General features: G+C 41.4%; 1 protein-coding gene across 6 annotated transcripts in view; it reads left to right on the top strand.

Annotated features, from left to right (window-relative positions):
• LOC125462795 (plasma membrane calcium-transporting ATPase 1-like) overlaps positions 1-23,085 on the top strand; it is a 235,750-nt gene that overhangs the window by 109,360 nt on the left and 103,305 nt on the right. For all 6 annotated transcript variants that reach the window (XM_048553178.2, XM_048553176.2, XM_048553177.2 and 3 more), the window contains exon 3: positions 22,887-23,084. In XM_048553178.2, coding sequence (XP_048409135.1) covers positions 22,887-23,084 — 198 coding nt within the window. The remainder of the gene's footprint in view (positions 1-22,886; position 23,085) is intronic.

Below are 23,085 nucleotides of genomic sequence, written 5' to 3'. Positions count from 1 at the left end.
AAGAAACGGCTACGCATGCTGGATACAATCAAGGTGGTGGGCCACAGTGCTGAAAACCTGGGCTTCTTAGTCAAGCTGTCCCAGTGCAGCTACAATAGAAAGCTTGGAGAATTGTCTCGGCCTGTGCAATTCACCAAAAGCAGGAGACATTCTGTCAACAAAATTACCACCCCATTACCCTACTTTCAAACATGAGTGAAACAGTGGAAGACATTGTTGACACTGCTGTCAAGCAGCACTTAGTTGCAAAACACTTGCTGATTGTCTCACTCTTGCATGTGCACTCACATAAGTGCTCGCAAACACTTTGGCAGGCAAACAGGCATCCATGTTCTCTCCCTGGAATAAACCACCTCCCACCCACCTTCCTGCAAAAAATGCCATTCCCAATTCCTTTGCCTCCTCTGCATCGGCTCATGGGATGAGGCATTCCACTCCCGTACATCTCAGATGTCCTTGATTTCCAACACTCCAACACTTCCGCCATCTGCAATTCGACCCCACCACTGAAGACTGTTTTTGCTTTCCCTCCCAACTCTTGTCTGCTTTCTGGAGGGACCACTCTCTCCATGACTCCCTCGTCTGCTCCACACTCCCCTCCAGCTCCACCACACCCAGCACTTATCCCTGCAACTGCAGGAAGTGCTACACCTGCCTCTACACCTCACCCCCATCCCAGGCCCCCAAGAAGACTTTCCACATCAAGCAGATGTTCACCTGCACATCTGCTAATGTGGTATACTGCATCCACTGTTCCCACTGTGGCCTCCTCTACATCGGGGGAACCAAGCGGAGACTTGGGGACCACTTTGCAGAACACCTATGCTTGTCCCCGCCTCCCCAACCCCTCCTTCCTCCCACCTATCCCCTGCTCCCACCTCCAAGCTGCACCTCCATCTCCTACCTACCAACCTCATCCCGCCTCCTTGACCTATCCATCCTCCCTGGACTGACGTATCCCCTCCCTACCTCCCCACCTACACTCACCTTTTACTGGCTCCATCCCCGTCTCTCTGACCTGTCTGTCTCCACTCCACCTACCTGCTCCTTTATCCATCTTCTTTCCGCCACCCCCTCTCTCCCTGTTTATTTCAGAACGTCCTTCCCCTCCCCCATTTCTGAAGAGGAGTCTAGGCCCGAAATGTCAGCCTTCCTGCTCCTCTGATGCTGCTTGGCCTGCTGTGTTCATCCAGCTCTACACCTTGTTTATCTCGGATTCTCCAGCATCCGAAGTTCGTACTGTCTCCTCCACACTGTCTCACTGGCACATGCACACTTGCAAACATGCACGAGCATTCTCCTTGCATGCAACCTTAAAAGGAAAAGCAAAGATCTTCACTGCAGATTCGTTTTGGGGATCAACACCTTGGGCTAATCATTGTTAGTTCTTGTGTGTAAAAAGGATGATGTGTGGAATGTTCAGGGAGCTGGCTTTTTTGCATGTGTGGACAGATGTACAGTTGTCTCTACGGTCTTTGCAGGCTAAGTAATTCAGTGGCTTCTCACAGAAGCACCTGGATCCATGTTCCAGGTCTAACAATGGATGCACAAGAAGGGCTTGGTTTTTGTCAGAAATTGAAGAACTGAACTGGGAAGATACCACCCCTGCGCCCCCACCCACCCACCCACCCAAAGCAGGTTGTACACCAAAGTCCATTGCATCCAAGACATTGTTCAAGCTTTAAAAACTGGCTATCTGGTAGCTGTATTCAAGTAATTAGCTGAAACAAGAGATATCTTGTTTAAAAAAATGTCCAATGTTAAAAATAACCTTTTTAAGTGACCCTTTCTTATAAGGATAATCCTGGTATTCATGGAATTTGAAATAAATCTGCTTTTCTGTAAACCTTCAAATCTCAAGTCCTTAAAAAAAAACTGATGACTGCCTTCATGACTATTGCTAACTAAAACCCTCATTCTGATTAAACCTCCTTTTGGTGATCAATGCCAAACATTAGGTAAGGATATTGAGAGGTGAGGGGCAAAGACTGATAAATTGGATTGAGAGTATGCATCAGTTATGGCTAAATTACATGACAATAGTCTCAAGGGCCTGGTTAGACCACTCTTGTCCCTGAGTTTGTATGATCAGGGCAGCACGGTGGCTCAGTGGTTAGCACTGCTGCCTCACAGCGCCAGGGACCCGGGTTCAATTCCACCCTTGGGCACCTGTCTGTGTGGCATTTGCACGTTCTCCCGTGTCTGCGTGTATTTCCTCTCAGTGCTCCAGTTCGCTTCCACAGGCCAAAAATTTGCAGATTAGGTGGATTGGCCATGCTAAATTGTCCATCGTGTCTAGGAATGAGCAGGCTAGGTGGACTTGGCCATGGGAAGTGCAGGTATATGGGGACAGCAGGGGGGTGGGCCTGGGTAGGATGCCGTTTGGAAAGTCAGTGTAAACTCAATGGGCCAAATGGCCTGCTTCCACACTAGGGATTCTGAGATTCTGTGTTTTCACCCTTTACATTTGTACACTGTTCAAAACAGTAAGTAATGCCGAGCCACCATAGGCACAGAGGACCATAGGGCAGTTCTCTAACGAGAGAGCGAGAGAGAGAGAGAGAGAGACACACAACTTGTTGCTTTACCTAAGGTTCACCACACCTCAGGTGAGGGAAGGTGTTGAGACGAAGAGTCCTTCATGGTAACCTTAGCCAGTGTGGGAATAGTGTGCTGGTAATTGGAGGTTTTGTGGAAATAAGGCCTTCATCGTTCCAGCTACCTTGAGTAATTCCAGTGAGTGATCAGTTTCGTTTCTTTTTCTTTTTGGCTACGAAATTTACTTCTTCCAAAACAGGAAACATTAACTTGCGATGTGCACTTCCACTGCAAGTTTGAAGTTTATAGAAAGTGTTCAGTTTGTGGAGCAGAAACTGGGTAAGCAGACACACAAACTGACTGAAGTCAAGGGAAGTGAGAGTTCCCTCTCCCAGAGCAGACCCTGATTCAGGGCTGTATTTGTAATGAGATGCAGTAATGATGTAACTATTGAGACACTGCTGTGCCTTTTTGTCTGGTTATTTAAAAATTAATAGTTAATTAGAAAGTTAGAGCAGAGGGATAATATATCCAGAGTAAAGATTACACTTCGTTATACACTGTTTTAATTATTATTGTATATGATGAGCCTACGACAGATTGTCACAAGGTATCATAACTGAACCTGTGTTTCTTTGTTGCAATATCAGACTGCATTTTGAAATCCTAGTGCCTCTGCCTCATGAAAGCAAGTGTACATACTGTTGAAGAAATCCTGATTTTAAAGACTGATATACATTTCATCTCGTGACTTGTAACAGTTCAGTGCCTCGTGATTCTCTGATTTCTACAACACCACCATGTTTACTAAAATTCTTACCCATAGCTCCAATGAGATAAGACCTGTATTTCATTTCACCCTTTACTCTAAACACCTTTTCAGTGCTAGAGATGAGGAATAGCAATACCATTTCTAGGCACCTCATATATCAGAATCAAACATTCCTAGGTCAGGTGTAGCACAATCAGTAGAGAATAAATGTCCTGAAAGTCCCCAGTTCAGAAGAATACCTTCACCACTCGTGTCCTTAGCACCTAATCCTGTTATTGCACACCAGACCCTTGCATCTAACAATTAATTGAGAGTTTAAACAAAAGATTCAACTTGGCCCCTCAAGCCTGCACAGGACAAATAAGATTGGTTGATCTGATATGCCGTTGAATCCACTCTGCCTCCTTTCAACTGACCATCCCACCCACCCCCACCCCCCACCCCCCACTCCCCAGATCTCTCTCACTCCCATGTTACTCAAGAATCCACAACTCAGCCATGGACATATTCAATGATCCAGCCCTCACTGCTGTTGGGCAAAGAGAATTAATGGCTCCTTAAATGGTCACTTTTTTGTGTGCAGCACATTGTGTATGGTGTATTCCAGATGTGAAAAAAGCATTATTATTTTCATCTCTTACATGAGCTTTCATATTTTCAACCTGAAATTTATCAATCAAGAATAGTTTTCAATATCACCAGGATTGACCCTCTTCGCATTAGTTCAGCATAGCAAAAGGACCATGCATAGTTCTAATTGTGATTAGAAATATTTACAGTTAAACATTATTTTCTAATCCATTATATTGCACAATTGACATTCTTTCTGCTTCCAGTACAGTTTTCTAATAGCATGTCGGCTCTTTGACTTACAAAGGTGACGTTCAATATTATTTCATAGCCTTGTGAATTAATCGTGTATGTTTGCAAAGCAGAGATAGAGGTGCCTGACCATTTTAATTAAAAGGTTTTCTTTTGAGTTTGATTTGATTTTATTGTCACATGTAACAAGATACAGTGAAAAGTGTTGTTTCACATGCTGTTTAGGCAGACTGTGCTATACAAAGTACATCAGGGTAGCAGAACAGCGCAGAATATAATGTTACAGCTGCAGTGAGGGTATATACAGAGAGAGATCAAAATTAACATTTGAGAGGTCAGTTCAAAAGCCGGATAACAGCAGCAAAGAAGCTGTTCTCGAATCTTTGAGCAAGCGGGACTTTCACTCCTTACTGCAGATTCAATTCAACTCAATAAATTATGTACCTAGTTTTAATATTTAGAGATGTCATTTTAAAATTTCCACTCCCATCTATATCATTCTTGCATGTCAGCTTTCTTACAAGCCTGAAGGAGCTGTTTATGCCTCAGTGAAAATCTGAATGGAATTATTTGAATTTGCCATGACCTTCCTTCATTCCCTTTATCAGGTTTGTAAATGTGGCATCCTAACACAGTTAACATTATGGCATGTAAGTTTATAATCTTATTTGCATTGATCTTAAACTTTACCAGGTTAACTAGCCATGGTCAAAACGTGAAAGTTACAGTGACTTGGGTATAATTGTGTGTGTTCTGGACCCAAATTCCCACTACTAGGGGATTCGTCCAAAGTTGGAAGTCGTGACTGTGAAATTGAGTACCTCTTTATGTATTCACTTCGTTATTGAGTTGAAAATGAAATAATATTCCCTGCATTGTTTCAAAAGGAGGCAGGACTGTTGCTTAAAGTTACATGCACCTGTCCCTTTCCAACTTTGTCCCAACTCCACCCCCACCCTGCTGTCAAGTAGTGGGCTTTCCTAGTGTCATGGTAGATACTGTTTTGCATAGGCAGAGGAGTAGTAGGATAGCTAGTGGTTTTGGAACTGGACGAGCAACTAGATCAGGACCTCAGATGGCAAGTTGTGAAATTGAATTCAAGAAGTGTGGATATTTGTCTGGTAGAAAATTGCGAGGAAATCTGCTGGATTATTCTGATAATCCAGTTAGCTCAATGCTGGAAACTTGTCACAAATATAGTTTGTGACACAGTACTATTGATGGCCCATAGCAGCTGGAACAGACAAAAGAAAATGTTGCCTTACCTTTGTTTTTCACATCCTAATAACAATAAATTTTCAGGCCATGTATGAAGCTCCTATCAATCTTTCCACTATAAAGTTGTTGACATTGAGTGATCCTATGTATCTAATTTAGAATTGATTCACCACTGAAGCAATAGCGTGCTCTTCATATCATCATGTCCACAAAACTTCACTAAATTTGCCAACCATGAATAAATAGAAAAATGAAACAACTTGCATCTGTCATGTACACTTCATGACTCTTAATACACAAAAGTGGTTCATAACCAATGAAGGACTTCTGAGGTGTAGCCATTGGTGTAATATAGGAAGTGACAAGGCGAATAGGACTGTATTGCCTTACTGAGCCAGGTGAACCAGATTGCTGGGGGCACAGTGTGGTTTGTGGGCACAGTATAGCCGCCCAGTGGGTCATATGTTCTCCATAAATCCCCTCCTATGAGCTGGATAACATTAAGCTTTTAAATTTTATAGTGAATAAGCAGCTTCTATTGCAAAGTGTAATACGTGGCTCTCAATTTCCTCTCCTCCTCTTCTTCCCCCCCCCCCCAAAATTTCTGGGATGTTGTACTTCAAATAAGTCAACACTGGGACCTGAATTGTGGGCAGAAAGACACCTTCTTCTGCAGTGGCTGTTGCATTTTCCTTCCCCATTCCTGCTTTACTTTGGAACTGTGATTTGGAGAGTTTTTGAAATATTTTTTTCCATAATTCTGAACCAAATCAGTAATGGATGTAGTTAATCCAGTGAGTATCTGTTTTCTCCCTGAATATGTGAAAGCAACATCTGTGATCTAAAAATAAATAGGTGGGAGAGCATCAACTGTTGCTATACGGGAGCTATAAATGGTAAAAAAAATTGCTCTTGAAAGAGTTGCCGAAGTGATAGAAGCATTTACTGCATATAATCGCTCAATTTATTTTGTCACGTCTGTTTCCAGTTATAGAGTCAGTTGTACAGCATGGAAATAGACCCTTCAGTCAACTCATCTGTACCAACTAGATATCCTAAATTAATCTAGTCCCATTTGCCAGCACTTTGCCCTTCTCTCTCAACCTTTCCAATTTGTGTACGCTTTCAGCTGCCTTTTTAAATGTTGTAATCATACCAGCCTCCTCCTCCTCCTCTACCTCTGGCAGCTCATGCCGTACACACACCACCCTCTGTGTGGAAAAGGTTGCCCCTTAGGTGTCTCTTGTATCTTTCCCCTCTCACCTTTAAACCTGTGTCCTCTAGGTTTACACTCCCTTACCCTGGGAAGACTATCTTGCCTGAAATGTAATGTTCAAATCAAAATGTGAAATTGTGATTGAAAAATCTAGTTCATTAACGATCCAAGCAGGAGGTCGCCACCTCAATAATTAAAATTGAAATACGAAGAGAAGCTTGTCTCTCCTCATAATCTATAAAAAGAAATGTGAAAAGTGGTATAACCTGCCTGTTTCCAAGGAGTGATTAAATGAAAGAAATCCCTGATACTCACTTGATGAGCAACAAATAACTTTATTTATTTATTTAACAAATTAAGAGTTACTAACAAACCAGACAATTTCCCCTTAACTATAAACTATTCCCAAATAAAACAAAATTCTCCTGGTATACTGTTCCAATAGATACAAATCTCACTTGTCAAACCAAATTAATGAAAAAATTAAAACTTAATCTCTCTTTTACAGTCAGGATAAGTCTTCTAGAACATTGTTTGCCTTCTCTGCTGTCTTTCAGTCAGGAATACCCTTCTGTGTCAAATTTGTCAGGAATATTAGGTAAGCGTGCCTTGGTACCTTTTTTATTTAGATGGTGCTTACTCTGACAGCTTAGGGATTTCTGAGAGACTCAGTGATTCTTTCTTTTATAGCCGAGAGCTGTTGTCTTGGTAGAAAATAGTTGACTCTCTGTCATTTTCAAATGCTGTCTTCTTTTATACCCTTGATGCCTGTTAGTTCTTACAATAGGATTGGTCTGAGGTTGTCAAAAACATAAGACTTAAATTTAATTGGCTTTTACATTCGAGGTCCTGGTTTAAAGTAATTGGTTAAATTCAAAAGCCTGTTAACTTGGTAAGAATGCTGCTTTGCCGACAAACAGTGTAGCCTTTTGACAGCATTTCAATTTTAAGAACTTTGTGCATATGTTGCTGCCTACAGACTTTTAAAGTCTCCAAGCCTAGGAAAAACACGCCACCCTTTAAAGCGACCCCATACACTGTTTTCCCCACGTGCCCCCCCCCCCCCCCCACCCCCACCATTTTACAAACAAATTCTAATGCCCTGCCTTCCAGTCCACAAGTACTGTATCCAACTTCGCAATATAAATTGGTGACCAACTGTAGTTCCCTTGGCTCTCTATATTGATTGGAAATTGATCATTGTGATTAAAGAGTCAATGTTTTGTTTTTCCCGCTTGATTTCTCGACTGGGACCTGACTACACTATGGTCCTTGAGGTTCATTGATGTAAAATCTGTATCTTTTTTGTTGTTTTTATATTCTTGATTATCAATTGAAATGGGAAAAGATCTGTACTAAAACCAATAACTATTGAATGGATGCTGCACTCTTAATTTTAAGAAAGTATCTGATACTCATTGTTAGTGCTGCTTTGTTCCAGCAGTGAGGGAAGGACCACAGGCTAGATATGAAGGAGGTTTCTATAAAGAAATAACTAATGAGAAACATACCTGGTTCAGTATAAAAGATGTGTATATTTATTTGTTTCCTAGATCAATCAACGTTTCCTTAATGTGTACACATTTTGGCAAATTCACAGCTTTGTCTTTTACTAGTGCAGCACCAACAGGTTAACATTGTTCCTAACATAAGGAAGCTGAAATCAACTGAAATGAGTTTTGCTACTGCATCAGCAAAGCTCACTTACTAAATTGGAAGTCTTCCTTACGTATCATTTGATACCACACTGGAGAAATCCTACTTTCCTCAAATTTTGGGGTGTTACACTGGGGTTCCAATATATTTCCACTGCTGCTGTTAGACCAAATAATTTTTTTTGTTTTAGAAATTGAGGCTCATCATTTAAATGTTTAAAATCATTTTTCAATAGTCCCATACTCATCAATGCTACAAGCTGTGTTATTCTAAATTTAAAGGAACACTGAGTGTATTGTTGACTTGGGATTTCAGGCTTTTGATAGCTGCTCATTCAGCTGCCTGTAAAATGCCACTCACCAGATGAGGATCCCTTTAAACATCACAGATAGATTAAGGTGCCAAAAACAATCTGCTTTGCTGTTTGTTGAATCAGTTTTGCTAAGGGCTAAGGAACAATTGCGAATGTCTGCTTGCCCAAAGGAAAACTTCATTTGATTGACTGTATAAACATTTTGTCCTTCCAGAGTTTCATCTCTCCTCTACATCGTCTCCTTCCCCAACAATCGCACCTCCGACTTTGGGAGCTGCACTCAAAATAAAAAAGCCACAAGTAAGATTTGATGTCAGGGCGCTGACTTACATGGGATTCTCTTGTTTGCAAAGTATGATTATTTTGTCAGTGATCAGATCAGACCAACAGTAACTTTGCTGTTTGACCATGATTTCTGTACCTGCTGATCCATTTATCTTGGACTGTAGGAGGAAACCAGAGCACCCGAAGGAAACCCATGCAAACATGGGAAGTCTTTGCAAACTCAATACAAACAGTCATCCAAGGCTGGAATTGCGCTAGGGACCCAGGTTCTATGAGGTAGAAGTGCTAACCACTGAGCTGCACACATGAAGGCACCGACTGTGGGAATTTCTGAGAATTTCCCTTTTTTACTTCACCTACTGTCAGTTCAGGTGCCACCATGTGAAAGACTCCAGTTCTGGAGGGGAGACCTCTACTCCCCCTTCATTTGAAGGAGATGTGCAACGATTGATTCCATCTTCGAGTCAGGCCTAGCACTCACCAGTTGAAGACCTCAATCTCGGGTTAAATGTTGATCTCGGGGTGCTTTCTTCAGCCATTTGCGTCCACTACTACCCCCATCCCTGCCATCCCCCAACCCCCCATGCATTGTAGCATAGTCAGGTGTTCGTGCTTTCTAACTAGTGGGAAAATACACACTTCATTGCAAGTGAGCACTAACCCAACAAAATTGGTCACTATTAAAAGCAGTGAAAGTCTTACCCTGCTGGGGTTCCACTTTGACCTTAGCCATCGTTTCTGGAAACAGTGTCTAGAACAAACAAATTCACAAACTCTACTATCTTCTTCTTTAATGACAAGGATTTTAATTTTACATCATTTTTGTTTTCATTTCTCTAATGTCGTTTAGAAAGTGTTTGCATGTCCCAGAAGATATGGCATTGTAGATCACGAAGATCAGAAATGATATTGTACCGGAATCACCACGATCACTTGAGTGAAGTTGAGATTAGCACTTTGTCCCCTGTGGCATGAGCTGTCTTTAAATCTGCTGCAAAAGCTGCTTCTCCTTGTTTCATCAATAGGAAGGTTTTCCTGCAGTGTTTCTATGGCCTTCCCCCTACAAGAATGTTGCTGAGAATATAAAAGCTTGTTTCCTATCTAGATAAATATTCCGTAGTTTCGGTAATGTATTTCAAAATTTTGTAAAGAAGTATGTGAATAGTCTGTTTTGCGGACTTGCACTGCTAACAGGGGCAAGATCATCCTTTGTCCAGGTTCATTAATCCCCCAGGGTCTATTGTGTGTGACTGAAGCATATTGGCAGTGACTGTGTATGTCTTTTCTACATAAAATTGAAAGTAAACTATGCGGAAGGTTGCTATCGTCTGGTTGAGGGCTGCAGGCAAATATCAGGTAATGAACAATTAAAGTTCTGATCTTGCTGGAGTGATCTAGAGACAAACTGAGTCAATCCCCAGGGTTAATGGTTTAAATTTGGCTGCTGACCTTACAAATAGGATTTCACTGGATTAAACACACCCTTGTTACTGACTGCCAAGCAGAAAATGGAGCCACTCTTCTAAGTAAGCAATTTTAAAAATGAAAATTGACTGAAGACAGTCTGACGTCAGTTGATTATTATCTTTAATATTACATTCCAGCAAATTGATTTTCTATTTGCTGCAAGTGAAATTTGGAATGATCTTGAATTCAGTTGATTTGTTGGTTTTGTGGCCAGGTCTGTATAAATATCTTGGATTTAGTCAAAGAAATGTAAAATTTAGCCTAAGTTGCAGAGGCGTTTTTGTTTTGGTTTGCTTTTGGAGGGATTTTCACTGAAGTTGTGACTTTTTTTATTAAGTAGCTGACCAAACTCGCCTTTTTTACCCCTACCCTGCACTTAGCACATCCTCACATCCAGTTCTGGCCCCATCGTACCACATGCTATTCCCGGCGCGGTTCACAGCTCAGTGGTTATCCCAGTATTGTCCAGTTATCTTGCCCCAGCACTGCCTATAAGTGCCCGTCATGCAGCTGCACAAGCGTTATCGGTCCGTTGCTGACCTAGGATGATTCATGATGTTGGCCTTGGGCAGAGAAGACAAGGAGAAATCATCACCCCACTTTGCAGGCAGGAAATCTGGAGGCCCTGTTGATTGGGGTGGTACAGAAGCAGCACTCCTTGTGTCCCCAGGCCCAACAGTGAGGACCACAGCACTAGACTGTGCCATCCTGGTCTTGGGGTTACCACCCAGGTTAGTACAGTCACAGCTGTCTGCAGGAACACTCAGCATTGCAACAAGCGGGTCAGTAACCTTCTCTACTCCATCGTCCCAAGTGCCACCAACTTCTCTCCCAAATCTGTCTCTCTCGATTTTTACTACTGTAGCCACCTACCACTGTCTCATGCTCTACCACTCTCACTCCTGCCTGAAACATCCTTTTCACAGTCTCACCCCGTCACCACTAACTCCACAAACCTGTTACACTGCTTCATCACTCGCTCGAGACACACCTCTCCTTTTGCACCAATGACAATTGCTGTCCCACCCACTTGTATCTCCCCTAGTTACCTGCCTCCCTTTGCAGGAGGAAAGCAGCTCCCAGTCGGGAAGAAAGAGGCCAGAAGGGTGATAGGCTACCCAACATTTGCCCCCTCACCCTTTAGGTGGGGAGCATGTGATTTTGACTGCCCCAGGAACTTAGCTGGCTGACTGCTTCTAGTATTGGAGACTTAATGCGCCAGGAACCCCTGACCAAAGGCCTTTCCCTGCCTTGACCAGACTGAGGCCAGCTGATGACTATGACAAACTTCTTGCCTTTGTATTTGTGCTGTACAACAAGGCAAATCAGAAGTGATACAAACCTGGTATCTGTAGCTGAGAGGGCAAAGTGCAAAAAGGCCAGACAAGGATGCTCTGAGCATTTGGGTAGACTGAGTGAATTCTGTGATAGTGGGCAAAAAGCATAGAAGTGCAGCCTGGCCCCATCTGAGCTAAGTGTGTGTCTCTCTGCGTGCACTGTTCTTGCAGCAGCATTGCAATGATGATTGCTGCTGCAGTAATGAGGTTTAGAAGTGAACTGTAACTGGGCCAGAGATGTGCCAGGAGAGTTCTTCAAAACTCAAACGTAGTGGATGCCACTGTCTGTAAACCTGAGATCCATGTGACCAGTGCCCGGACAGCATGTCTTCAGATGTTGGTGCCCAGTTTCCGACCTGTATGTCAGAGTTATAGGGACGTACAGCATGGAAACCGACCCATTTTTCCAACTCCTACATGCCAACCAGATATCCAAATTAAATCGAGCCCCATTTGCCTGTAAACCCTTTCTATTCAGACACAACATCTAAAAGTATCTGGATGGGTAATTGTACCAGCCTTCGCCACTTCCTCTGGTAGCTTATTCCATATATACACCACCCTCTGTGTAAAATAGTTGCCCCTTAGATCCGTTTTAAATTTTTACTCTCTTGCCTTAAACGTATGACCTCTCATTTTAGACTCCCACACTCCAGGGAAGGGGTCTTATCCATTCACCCTGTCAATGCCCCTCATGATTTTATAAACTTCTCTAAGGTCATCCCTCAGCCTCCAACATTCCAGGGAAAATAGCCCCAGTCTATTCAGCCTCTCCTGATAGTTCCCTGGCAACATACTTGTAAATCTTTTCTGAACCCTTTCAAGTTTCAGACTATTCCAATAGTGGTCTGACCTATGTCCTGTTTAGCCACAACTCAACCTCCCAACGTCTGCAGTCAATGCACTGACCAATAAGAGTAAGCATACCGAACACTACCTTCACTACTCTATCTACCTGTGACTCCACTTTCAAGGAACCTGCACTCCAAGGTCTCTTTATTCAGTAACACTCGCCAAATGTTTCCGTGGCCAACAGTGAGATATCAGAATGGTGTGTTGCCTCCCTGGAGCCAGGACAAGGACATCTTATGGCGGGTACAGCATATTTTTAAAGGAGAGATGGTTTAGCAGGAGGTTGTTGTACTTATTGGAATTAACGATGTAAGAAAAGAAAAGGGAAGAGATTCTAAAGACCAAATATAGGAAGTTGGGCAGGAATTTAAAAAGGAACTCCTCGAAGGTAGTGATATATGGATTACTCCCAGTGCCATGAGTTAGTGAGGGTAGGAATAGGAGGATAGAGCAGATGAATGTGTGGTTGAGGAGCTGTTGCAGGGGAGAAGGATTCCTTTGGATCATGGGAATCTTTTCTGTGTTTAGAAGTGATCTGTATAAGGAGGACAGTTTGCACCTGAACTGGAAAGGGACTAATATACTGGCAGGGGGATTTGCTAGAGCTGTTTAGGAGGATTTAAACAAGTAAAGGGTGGGTGTTGGGACCCAGGGTGATTGTGAGGAAAGCGATCAGTTTAATTGTCAGGGAAGGCAGGAACAAACGAGAGAATGATAAACTAAATTGCATTTATTTCAGTGCAAGAGGCTTAACAGGTAAGGCAGATTTATTCAGAGCACAGTTGGGAACATGGGACTGGGATTTCTTAGCAATTACAGAGACATGGCTTGGGATGGACAGGACTGGCAGCTTCATGTTCCAGGGTATAGATGGTGGAGGAAGGATAAAAAAAGGGCCGGAAGAGGAGAAGGATTAGTGTTTTTGATTTGGGATAACGTTACAGCTATACTTGGATGATATTCCTGGGAATACATCCAGGTAAGTTATTTGGGCGGAACTTGGAAATAAGAAAGAATTGATTGCCTTATTGGGATTGTACTATAGATCCATCCCTCAGTAGCCAGTGGGAAATTGAGAAACAAATTTGTAAGGAGATCTCAGTTATCTGTAAAAATAATAGGTTGGTTATAGCAGGGGATCTTAACATAGACTGGGACTGTTAAGGGCTTCTGTATGTGGATGTACCTGCCAGTGAGCAAAACTTGGCCTCCTCTTGTTAAATAAGGCAGGGCAGATGACTAAAGTGTCAGTGTGAAAGTGCTTTGGGGCCAGTGACTATAATTCTATCAGTTTTAAAATAGTGATGTAAAAGGATAGATCACCTGTTGAAGTTGTAAATTGGAGGAAAACCAATTTTGACAGTATTAGGCAAAAACTTTCCAAAGTTGATTGGGAGAAGATGTTTGCAGGTAAAGGGAAGCCTTTAAAAATGAGAGTCCAGAGATAATATGTTCCTGTTAGGATGAAGAGAAAGCTGAGCTAGAGAAGTTGAGGTTTTGGTTAAGAAGGAGGAAGCATATGTCAAGTATATATGATAAGATTGAGTTAATCCCTAGAAGAATATCAAGGCAGTGGGGGTATGTTTAAGGGGGAAATCAGGAAGACAAACAGGGGTCATAAGTGTTTTGGCAGATAGGTTAAGGAGAACCAAAGGTAATCCAGAAATACATTAAGGACAAAAGTGTAACTAGGGAGAGAATAGACTCCTTAAAGCTCAGCAAGGCCACCTGTGTGAGGGAACTATAAGAGTTGGGGGAGACAATAAATGAGTTTTTTGCATCAGTGTTTATTGTGGAGAAGGATGCGGAAGATGGAGAATGTGGGGAAATAAATAGTGACACTTGAAATGACAAGCTTTGGGAGCATTTGGACCTTTGTCAAGTGAAGTATTACAAGAGGAGGAAGTGAATGTCTTAAATGGCGTAAAGGTGGGTAAACCCCTAGGACATGATCAGGTGTACCCTAGATCTCTGTGGGAAGCTAGTGATGTGATTGCTGGCCCACTTGCTGAGATATTTGTAACATCGATAGCCACAGATGAGGTGCCAGAATTCTGGAGGTTGGCTAATGTGGTGCCATTATTTGAGGAAAGTGGTAAGGAAAAACCAGAGCACTATGGACCAGTGACCCTGACATCAGTGGTGGGCAAGTTGTTGGAGGGAATCCTAAGTGACAGCAATTTACATGTATTTGGAAAGGCAAAGACTGGTTGGGATAGTCAACATGCTTTGTGTGTGGGAAATCGTGTCTCATTAACTTCATTGAGTTTTTTAAAGAAGTAGCAAAGATGATTGAGGGCAGATTAGTGGATGTGATCTATATGGACTTTAGTAAGGCATTCAGCAAGATTCTTCGTGATAGTTAGTCAGCAAGGTTAATCACACTGAATAGACTGAGAATTAGCTTTTCGGATACAGAACTGGCTAGAAGGTAGAAGACACAGGGTGGTGGTGGAGGGTTGCATTTCAACTGGAGGCCTGGAACCACTAGTATGCCACAAGGATCAGTGACGGGCCCACTGCTTTTTATCATTATGTAAATAATTAGGATGTGAACATGAAATCTGGCTAGTAGGTTTGCAGATGACACCAGAATTGGAGAACGTAGTAGACAGTGAAGAAAGTTACCTCCAAGTACAATGGGATCGTGATCAGATGGGCCATTGGGCTGAGGAATGGTAGGTGCAGTTTAATTTAGATAAATGTGATGTGCTGCGTTTTGGAAAGGCAAATCAGGCAAGACTAATATTACTAGTGGTAAGGTCCTGGGGAGTCCATCGGAGGACAAAGTGAATGGCATTCACCAGGTACCCACTTTGGTTTCTATAGTGTTTTTTTCTCAACATCTAACTTCTTTGGTACATATGGTGAAACCAGAAGTTGTTTATTAATGAGGCAAATTGAGCAGTTAACAAGACACTTAACAAGCCATTCTGCCACAAAACTCATAGCCCATGTCTCTCAGATCCCTGTAAGAGGATGAGTTTGACTAAAAGGCTTGTTTCGTGCTATCTGACTCTCTAACTCTGTTCCGCCTTTTGTCAGTATTCAGCTCCATTTATCTGTGTATCACACGTCTTTGACTTTGAACATTTAGAGTAACCATGTTGTGGTCAGAATGGAGACATGCCGCAGACATATTAATAATTACAAAATAAATAAGCCCACTTGTGTAGAATTGAAGTCTTGTCCCTTGTAGAGAAGCACTTTTTAGCATTTTTATTGTTCTGCACCAAAGTGCAATACCAATAAAGCTTGAGGGCAGAGAGAATCTTCAAAAAGCAAAAGAAAATATTGCTGTATTGATCAGAAAATTGCTATTGCAATGCTTCACTGATGTGCATCTGTTCTCTAGTTCCAATTCAATCATGCAGTATGATGTTTTTTGAAAGATTTTTGAAGTTTGACTGCAAGTGGAACTTCCCATTTGCTATTACTGTGATTGATTATTACTTTTGCTATTGGCCCTGACCTTTGAAAATGAACTGTTTATTGCTACAGCCACGGACTATAGATTTTGATGACAGTGTAAAGCCATTCTGTGGGATAAGATTTGATTGTGATTTTATCTTTGCATGATGCTTTTTCTTCCTACCCTTTTTGGCAAGTTTATAATGTGGCGTTTCGTTGAGGAATATTTATTTCTGTCCCCTACCCAAACATAGGTGAGTGACACATATTTGTGTTTAATTGCCTAGCTTTGGCAACATTCCAAACAGTTTCCAGTCAAGTGACAATCCATTTAGGTAAATGTTAAGAATGCTTCATAAAAGTATGCTGCATGCTTCTATTGATAGCTGTGAAGCACTCCTGTTTAGACAGTCCCAATGGCCTTATGCTAGCCAACTCGCAAAATTATTCCGTCGGAGAATATTTTCAGATTACGTTGAGGACCTGGTTGCAAAAGTCTGAATAAGAATAATCCCTTTCATAGCAAGTTGTGATCTTAAAAAGGAATTTAGTGGTATGCTTAAAGAAAACACTTTTCTCTTGGGAAGCAGAGGTCAATGACACGTATCTTGCTGTTCAGGACAAAGGTACTTTGTTTCACATGGAGCATATGAGAAACCAGAATTTCTCTTGTCTGAGTGACTGAGACTGCAGGCCGTTAGTGGATGTTGTTGGGTAAAAAATATGAAACAAAGTGGGGGGTGTCGGCAAAGGGTTGGGAATTGGTGAGCTAGTACAAATGATTTTGGAGTGTTACCTATTTCATTTAGAGAGCCGGCTTGAGCAATTGAACCACTCATCCTATGTATTTGGTTCCAAAATAAGTCTTAAAACAAAACATTGCATGTTACTGAGACAGCAGTTACCTTGCTTCTTGGTAATGATGGGTGAAATATTCACAAGTTGTGGATTCAGGCTCCTCACTACCTTATCCTCTGCAAACCCCAGTATGTCATGTTCATGACTGGGGCTCTTGCTCATCGCAATCAATTCATGTGCCTCTTGGAGAACACCTCAGCACTAATAGAATATGAGCACCCACACTTCATCTGTGAAATGGAAACAGAGTCCTAAATTTACATTTATTTCCACTTAAACAATTTTAAAAAAAACAAAAACTATTAGTCAGGTATTACATAATTTTTTTTAAAGAAATAAGACACTAGAAACAGTTAACAGGAGTAGCTTTAACCTTCTTCCAAAATTCATTTGAAAGCCTCATCAACTGTGCATTAAAAATGTTTTCTTTGAATTCTCCTGTTCAGAGTACCACCTTAAGAATATTTATCCCATTCTACCTGGGGATGTTCATGATTGCAAAATAACAGCTGTTTTGCCCAGTGTCAATAATACCAACTCTCAGTATTTATCTGCTATTATAAATTAATTACTGAGGTTGGGGGGGGTGGTGACTGCATGGGATGCTTAAGTGGTCCAATTCTTAGCCGTATTGGTGCATGTTTGCTAGTCTGCTATTTGCAGATTTTCATTAACATTTGAAGCTCTATTGCATGTGATCAAAACAGTAGTTGATTTTAAGTAGATTGTTTTAGTTGTCAATCTGAGTTGCATGGTTTTCAATTCGCCCAAGTATGAGGTGGTACAGGGCAAATGGAATGAGGTAGCAGATCAGCCATAGCCTCATTGAATAGCATACAGGTTTGAGAGACTGACTAATTCCCTGTTCCCACATTCCTACAGCCATCTTGTATAATTCCAAATATAGCAGTCATCAGCAAAATCAGTGTGTTGGAAACCCAGTGACATATTTTCAGTCTGATGTCCCTGGGAATGTTGGGTGTTTTATTACATGAAAGACCCTACATAAATAAAAGATGGTGGTTGATTTCACTTCAGTTGAGACAAAATCTATGTGTATACGTTGGAGCCCAGTTTCAGTTAGGTGCTTCAGTGTGCAGAATGGTTTCTAGATTTTTTTTTGTTAGTCTGGTTCTTTGTTCCATGTGAATTAAAGAAAAGTGGTTTTTATACCACTTTTAATTGGTTAACAGCACAAAACTGTATTAGGGCTTGAAAAGGTGGTAATGCCATCAGGGTAAATTTGTGCTTCCATTGACACTATATCTTTGTATTTAGAGAGAGTAATATTTATAATATGCTTATTATATTTCTGTACTAACTATATGCATGGTGATCCTGTGCCATGCTCTTACTGTTAGTAATTTCCTAATGTAATATTCTTTGATTATTCCTGTGTGTTTTCTGTGTGAGTTAGTCTCACATTCCAGTGTGTTTTCTTGTGTGAATCTTCCAAAGTGCTAACCCCACCCACTGTGTGAATCTTACACCCAGTGACTTGCAGCTCCGTAATATCAGTGCAGGGTTGTTCACGGGTCCTAATCCCTTAAACAATTGAATTCTGTTCAAGCCCTGTAACAGTGGCTCATCATCTTGTCATAGTGGCCTGTACACACTCACCTGGAAGAGAACTTTCTGAAAGTCACCAAGCAATGTATACCAGATATCGAGCTGGTATGGGCATTGACACAATACAAAAGCAGTTTAGGGCAATCTGCATTTTAAACAATGGCCCCATCATTGTCTTAAAGCTTAAATTTAAGTTTAACTTAATTTCTGTATTATCAAAACTAGCTGCAGATGGGCTTCAAATTGAGTTTTTTTTTTAAGATGATAGTGGAGGATTGCTTTTTGGACTGGAGGCTTGTCACCAGTGGTGTTCCATGTGGATCAGTTCTGGGTCCTCCTTTTTGTTTGTTATTTACGCAAATGATTTGGATGAGTGAGGCCTCTTCTAGAATATTGTCTCCAGTCCTGTTGTTATATGAAGGATATTATTAAGCTGGAGAGGGTTCAGTAAAGATTTACCAGGATGTTACCAGGTATGGATGGTTTGAGTTATAAAGAAAGGCAGGATAGGCTGGAACTTCTCTCGTTGGAGCATAGATGGTTGAGAGGTGACCTTAGAAGTTTATAAAATAATGAGGGGTATAGATAGTTAATGGTGTTGTCTTTTCCCTAAGCCTAGGGGACACATTCTTAAGGTGAGGGGGAAGAGATTTTAAAAAGACATGAGGGTCAACTTGTTTACACACAACCATTCACATGTGGAAGAACTTCCTGAGGAAGTGGTAGATATAGGTACGGTGTTTAAAAGACAATTAGATAAGTACATGAATAGGAATGCTTGGGAGGGATATGGGCCAGGAGCAGGCTATGAGGCTACTTTAGTTTGGGATTATGTTCAGCATGGACTGGTTGGACAGAAGGGTCGGGTTCTTCGCTGTATTACCCAATGACGGTTTCCTAGGCAATATTTTCCGGAATCAGAAGTGTATATTTTTGCCACGTTGTTTAATTAGATTCACAACGTAATATATCTCGTGTTAATAATAGATAAGAAAAAGTGTGAAGCTGGATGAACACAGCAGGCCAAGCAGCATCTCAGGAGCACAAAAGCTGATGTTTCGGACCTAGACCCGAAACGTCAGCTTTTGTGCTCCTGAGATGCTGCTTGGCCTGCTGTGTTCATCCAGCTTCACACTTTGTTATCTTTGGATTCTCCAGCATCTGCAGTTCCCATTATCTCATGTGTTAATAATGGCTTGTTTATTGTCAGTTGAAATTGGGTATTTTTGATGCCTTGGTGAAGAAAGTGAAGAGACAGATTGCCTGACTGTTCCAACAGAGAGTTGGGATAGCATTGTGAGTTTCTTACCTTGGCTATGAATTTGTTTCCAAATGTCACAGGAGTTAAATGGGCTGAATCATTCTTGCTGTTTACTTGCATTTCTCATATCAGCCTAAAATCTTTCCAGTCTGTGGCACTTGCATTCATTCTTCCAATGAAACCTCCATATCCATATCCTTAATGCTTTAAGGCTTACAGTGCAACTTAGAATCTTATTTGTTACTTATCTAGGGCTGTAGATTTTTGAACCATAAATATGCACGCAATCCTAGAAATAATGCATAGCTAAATATTTCACTGGTGCTGTGAATTTCCAAGATATTTTAATATTTAACCTCTATCTTTTAGTTAGTTCTAAGCTTGAAGAGTTTTCAGGAGAGGGCAGTGAGCTTATGTGACGATCTTTGTCTTTACCAGGAAGACAACACATACGAACTTTTTTCTATATTATCTTCAATTAATTAAATGGTGTAACCTTCTCTTTACTGCCTCAGGTTGTCTGGTTTATTCCACTGCTGGCCAAGACTTCCCAACCTTTTGAGGTATTGGGGTGGTATAGTGGCTCAGTGATTAGCACTGTTGCCTCACACTGCCAGGGGCCCAGATTCAATTCCAGCCTTGGGCACTTGTCTGTGGGGAGTCTCCCCAAGTCTATGTCAGCTTCCTTTGGACTATGGGATGGTATGGGATCATCTGAGGATGTGCCACTTTGGTGAATTGGCCGTGTTAAATTGCCAGTAGTCTCTGGGGATCTGCAGGCTAGATGGGTTGGCCACGGGAAATATAAGATTACAGGGATAGTCTAGGGCAGTGGGTCTCTGTGGGATGCTGTTTGGAGGGTTAGAGCAGCCTCAATGGGCCACATGGCCTCTAACTCCACAGTACGGATACTGTGATGAGTTAGATCTTGCTTATTAAATAAACAGTTGCATTGATGCCTGTTTTATCACCAATATGTCTGCACGCTTAAACATGGCAGCTGCACATTCTGGTAAGTTGTTTCTGTGTTCTGTTTACTGGATAAACAAAACTATTCCTTGTTTCATTGAGACTCCAGCTGCTCTGATATTTGGTTGAGAGATGTGCTGGTGTTCCCTGCCTCTAACAAATTGGTCCAGCAGAATTGTTCAATGAATCCAGCAGGTTACTTTTGAATTAAGCTGGGACCTGGAAGGATTGCACTTCCCAAAAAAAATGCAGTTCTTCCTGCTTTCCAGCTTTAAGAAAATCAAACAAGTCTATTCCAGTTTGCCAATACTCACTAAAACTCATAAGCCAGGGGATGGCAACACTGCTTCAATGAAAAAGCTATTTCAAATGCCAATTTGTCCTGTTCTTGTGAAATGAAAGGAAGAGGAAAAGTACAATTTGAAGAAGACTGAAATTCTGTGTTGGAATATGTACATTTTGGAGTATGTTTGGAGAAGGTCACAGGCCTTGTCTAGTAAATTGGTCTTGATATTTCAGAGGCAAAATAATGAGTAATTTAATTGAATAATTTAATTAGAGACAAAACTTGCTTTAGTTTTCCATGTTCCTTTTTATCTTCCTAAATGGAAGCCAATTGCTCCAGAGTGGTAGTCACTGCACAGGCACAGACCATTCTGCTTGAATAATTAACACCAAATGAAACATCTCCAATCATTCCAGAATACACACCACAACGTGTGGCTAATTTCATAAATAATAATGGATTATTGAGAGATTTGGGAGATTTTAAAAAAGCTAGTTTCCCTTTCATCTTGGAGAAGTGGCATGCAAACAGAAAGGTAAGATACTACATTCCAATCATCTTATGAGACTTTTTCTTTGCATTTTCATCGGCCTGGTCAGCATCTGGTGGAGTATGATGGGGACAAAAACACAAAACTGGGAATATACAGTTTCACCAGAATAATACAAGGATGTATAAGGGTTAAGTTATTATGTTTGCAAAGTCTAAAGCTTGTAATCCCTAAGAGTAATTGCAGCAGTTGTGGAAGCAAGGTCATTGGGGTCATTTAAGAGACTGCTGGACATGCATATGGTCACAGAAATTTGAGGGTGCATACATGAGGATCAGTGGTCGGCACAATATTGTGGGCTGAAGGGCCTGTTCTGTGCTGTACTGTTCTATGTTCTATGTTCTAATAATGGTCTTGATAGCATACAGAGAAATTTCAAGTTTTTTAGCAAAGATCTGTAGCTCAGGTTGTGGGTGAGGTTCTTGACTTGATCACCGAGCTGGCTTATTGTATGTAGGTTTGCCATATACAAACGCATACAGAACAAAACTGGAAATGACACTACTCACCTTGACAGACCAGATGATACAAATTCCAAGCAGAGTAGAGCAACATCGCCTCATCAGACGATGTTACCTAGCATGCTGATGAAACGTCTGAATGAAAACAAGCCAGCTTGGCGAACAAGTCAACAACCACATAGAAGAGACATTTTTTCTCTTCGTGGGGCTATCTAGAAAAGAGCGAACGATCCTGAAATTAGAGCTAGGGCCTTTCAGGATTGAATTCAAGAAACCTGATTGTATACAGTGGTGGGAAATCTGAAACTTCCTGGCCCCTAACCAAAAGCTTTGAATACTATAACTGAAATGTCAAACTTGCAGTTGATCAATGGATAGGGATCAAAGTCAGTTAAATGATGATGACCAGAGAAGTAGGGTCAATGGGCTGAATGGCTTACTGTGTGTGTGTCCGTGCGCGCGCGCGCGTGTGTGTTTGGAACATTTACAAGATGAATGATGACTGTAGAGTGCTAACAAAAGTAGTTTGCTCGCAACCAGGTGATAGGTCAAGTTAAATGACAGGTTTCGTGAAGAATTAAAGGATTGACTTTAATAACTTCATTTTTCATCAGAAGGAATGAATGAATGTCTCCCATTCTGCACTTTGTTGTCTACATATTGGTGTAAAATTTACTGTGGGGAATGTTGAAGGGATGAGTGTGTATTTTACCACCTCACAGGACTTGATGTTGGGGTTCAAAGAAGTTACATAACCACCTGCTTACTGTGGGAATAATACTTAATCGTCAACATTCATGACCATCTTTAAAATATCAATTTCTTAAAAAGAGAAACTGTTCTGGCTCAGGTGGATGCCGCATCATGTCTAGATAGCAAACATGCATTCAACCTCAAAATCTGTGCCATATGCATCTCTTTAAAGGGAATGTACCAGAGGTGATGGTGCTAATATTCTGATTGTGTATTAAGAGCTGACTGCTTGAAATTCTCTGTCTAACCCTAAACTACTTGTTCTCATACCACTTTCTTTCTTTCCTCCCAGGTCTGTCTGGCAACCCAGCTGATCTTGACAAACGAAAGCAAGTGTTTGGTCAGAACTTCATACCACCCAAAAAGCCTAAAACATTTCTGCAGTTAGTATGGGAAGCACTACAAGATGTAACTTTAATTATACTAGAAATTGCAGCCATTATATCTTTGGGCCTTTCTTTTTACCGCCCTCCTGGAGGGGACAGCGAATG

The sequence above is a fragment of the Stegostoma tigrinum genome, chromosome 21, assembly GCF_030684315.1.
Source record: "Stegostoma tigrinum isolate sSteTig4 chromosome 21, sSteTig4.hap1, whole genome shotgun sequence".
Taxonomy (NCBI): Eukaryota; Metazoa; Chordata; class Chondrichthyes; order Orectolobiformes; family Stegostomatidae; genus Stegostoma; species Stegostoma tigrinum.
Note: the sequence above shows the minus strand (reverse complement) of the source record. Positions and strands in the feature narration are given on the sequence as shown.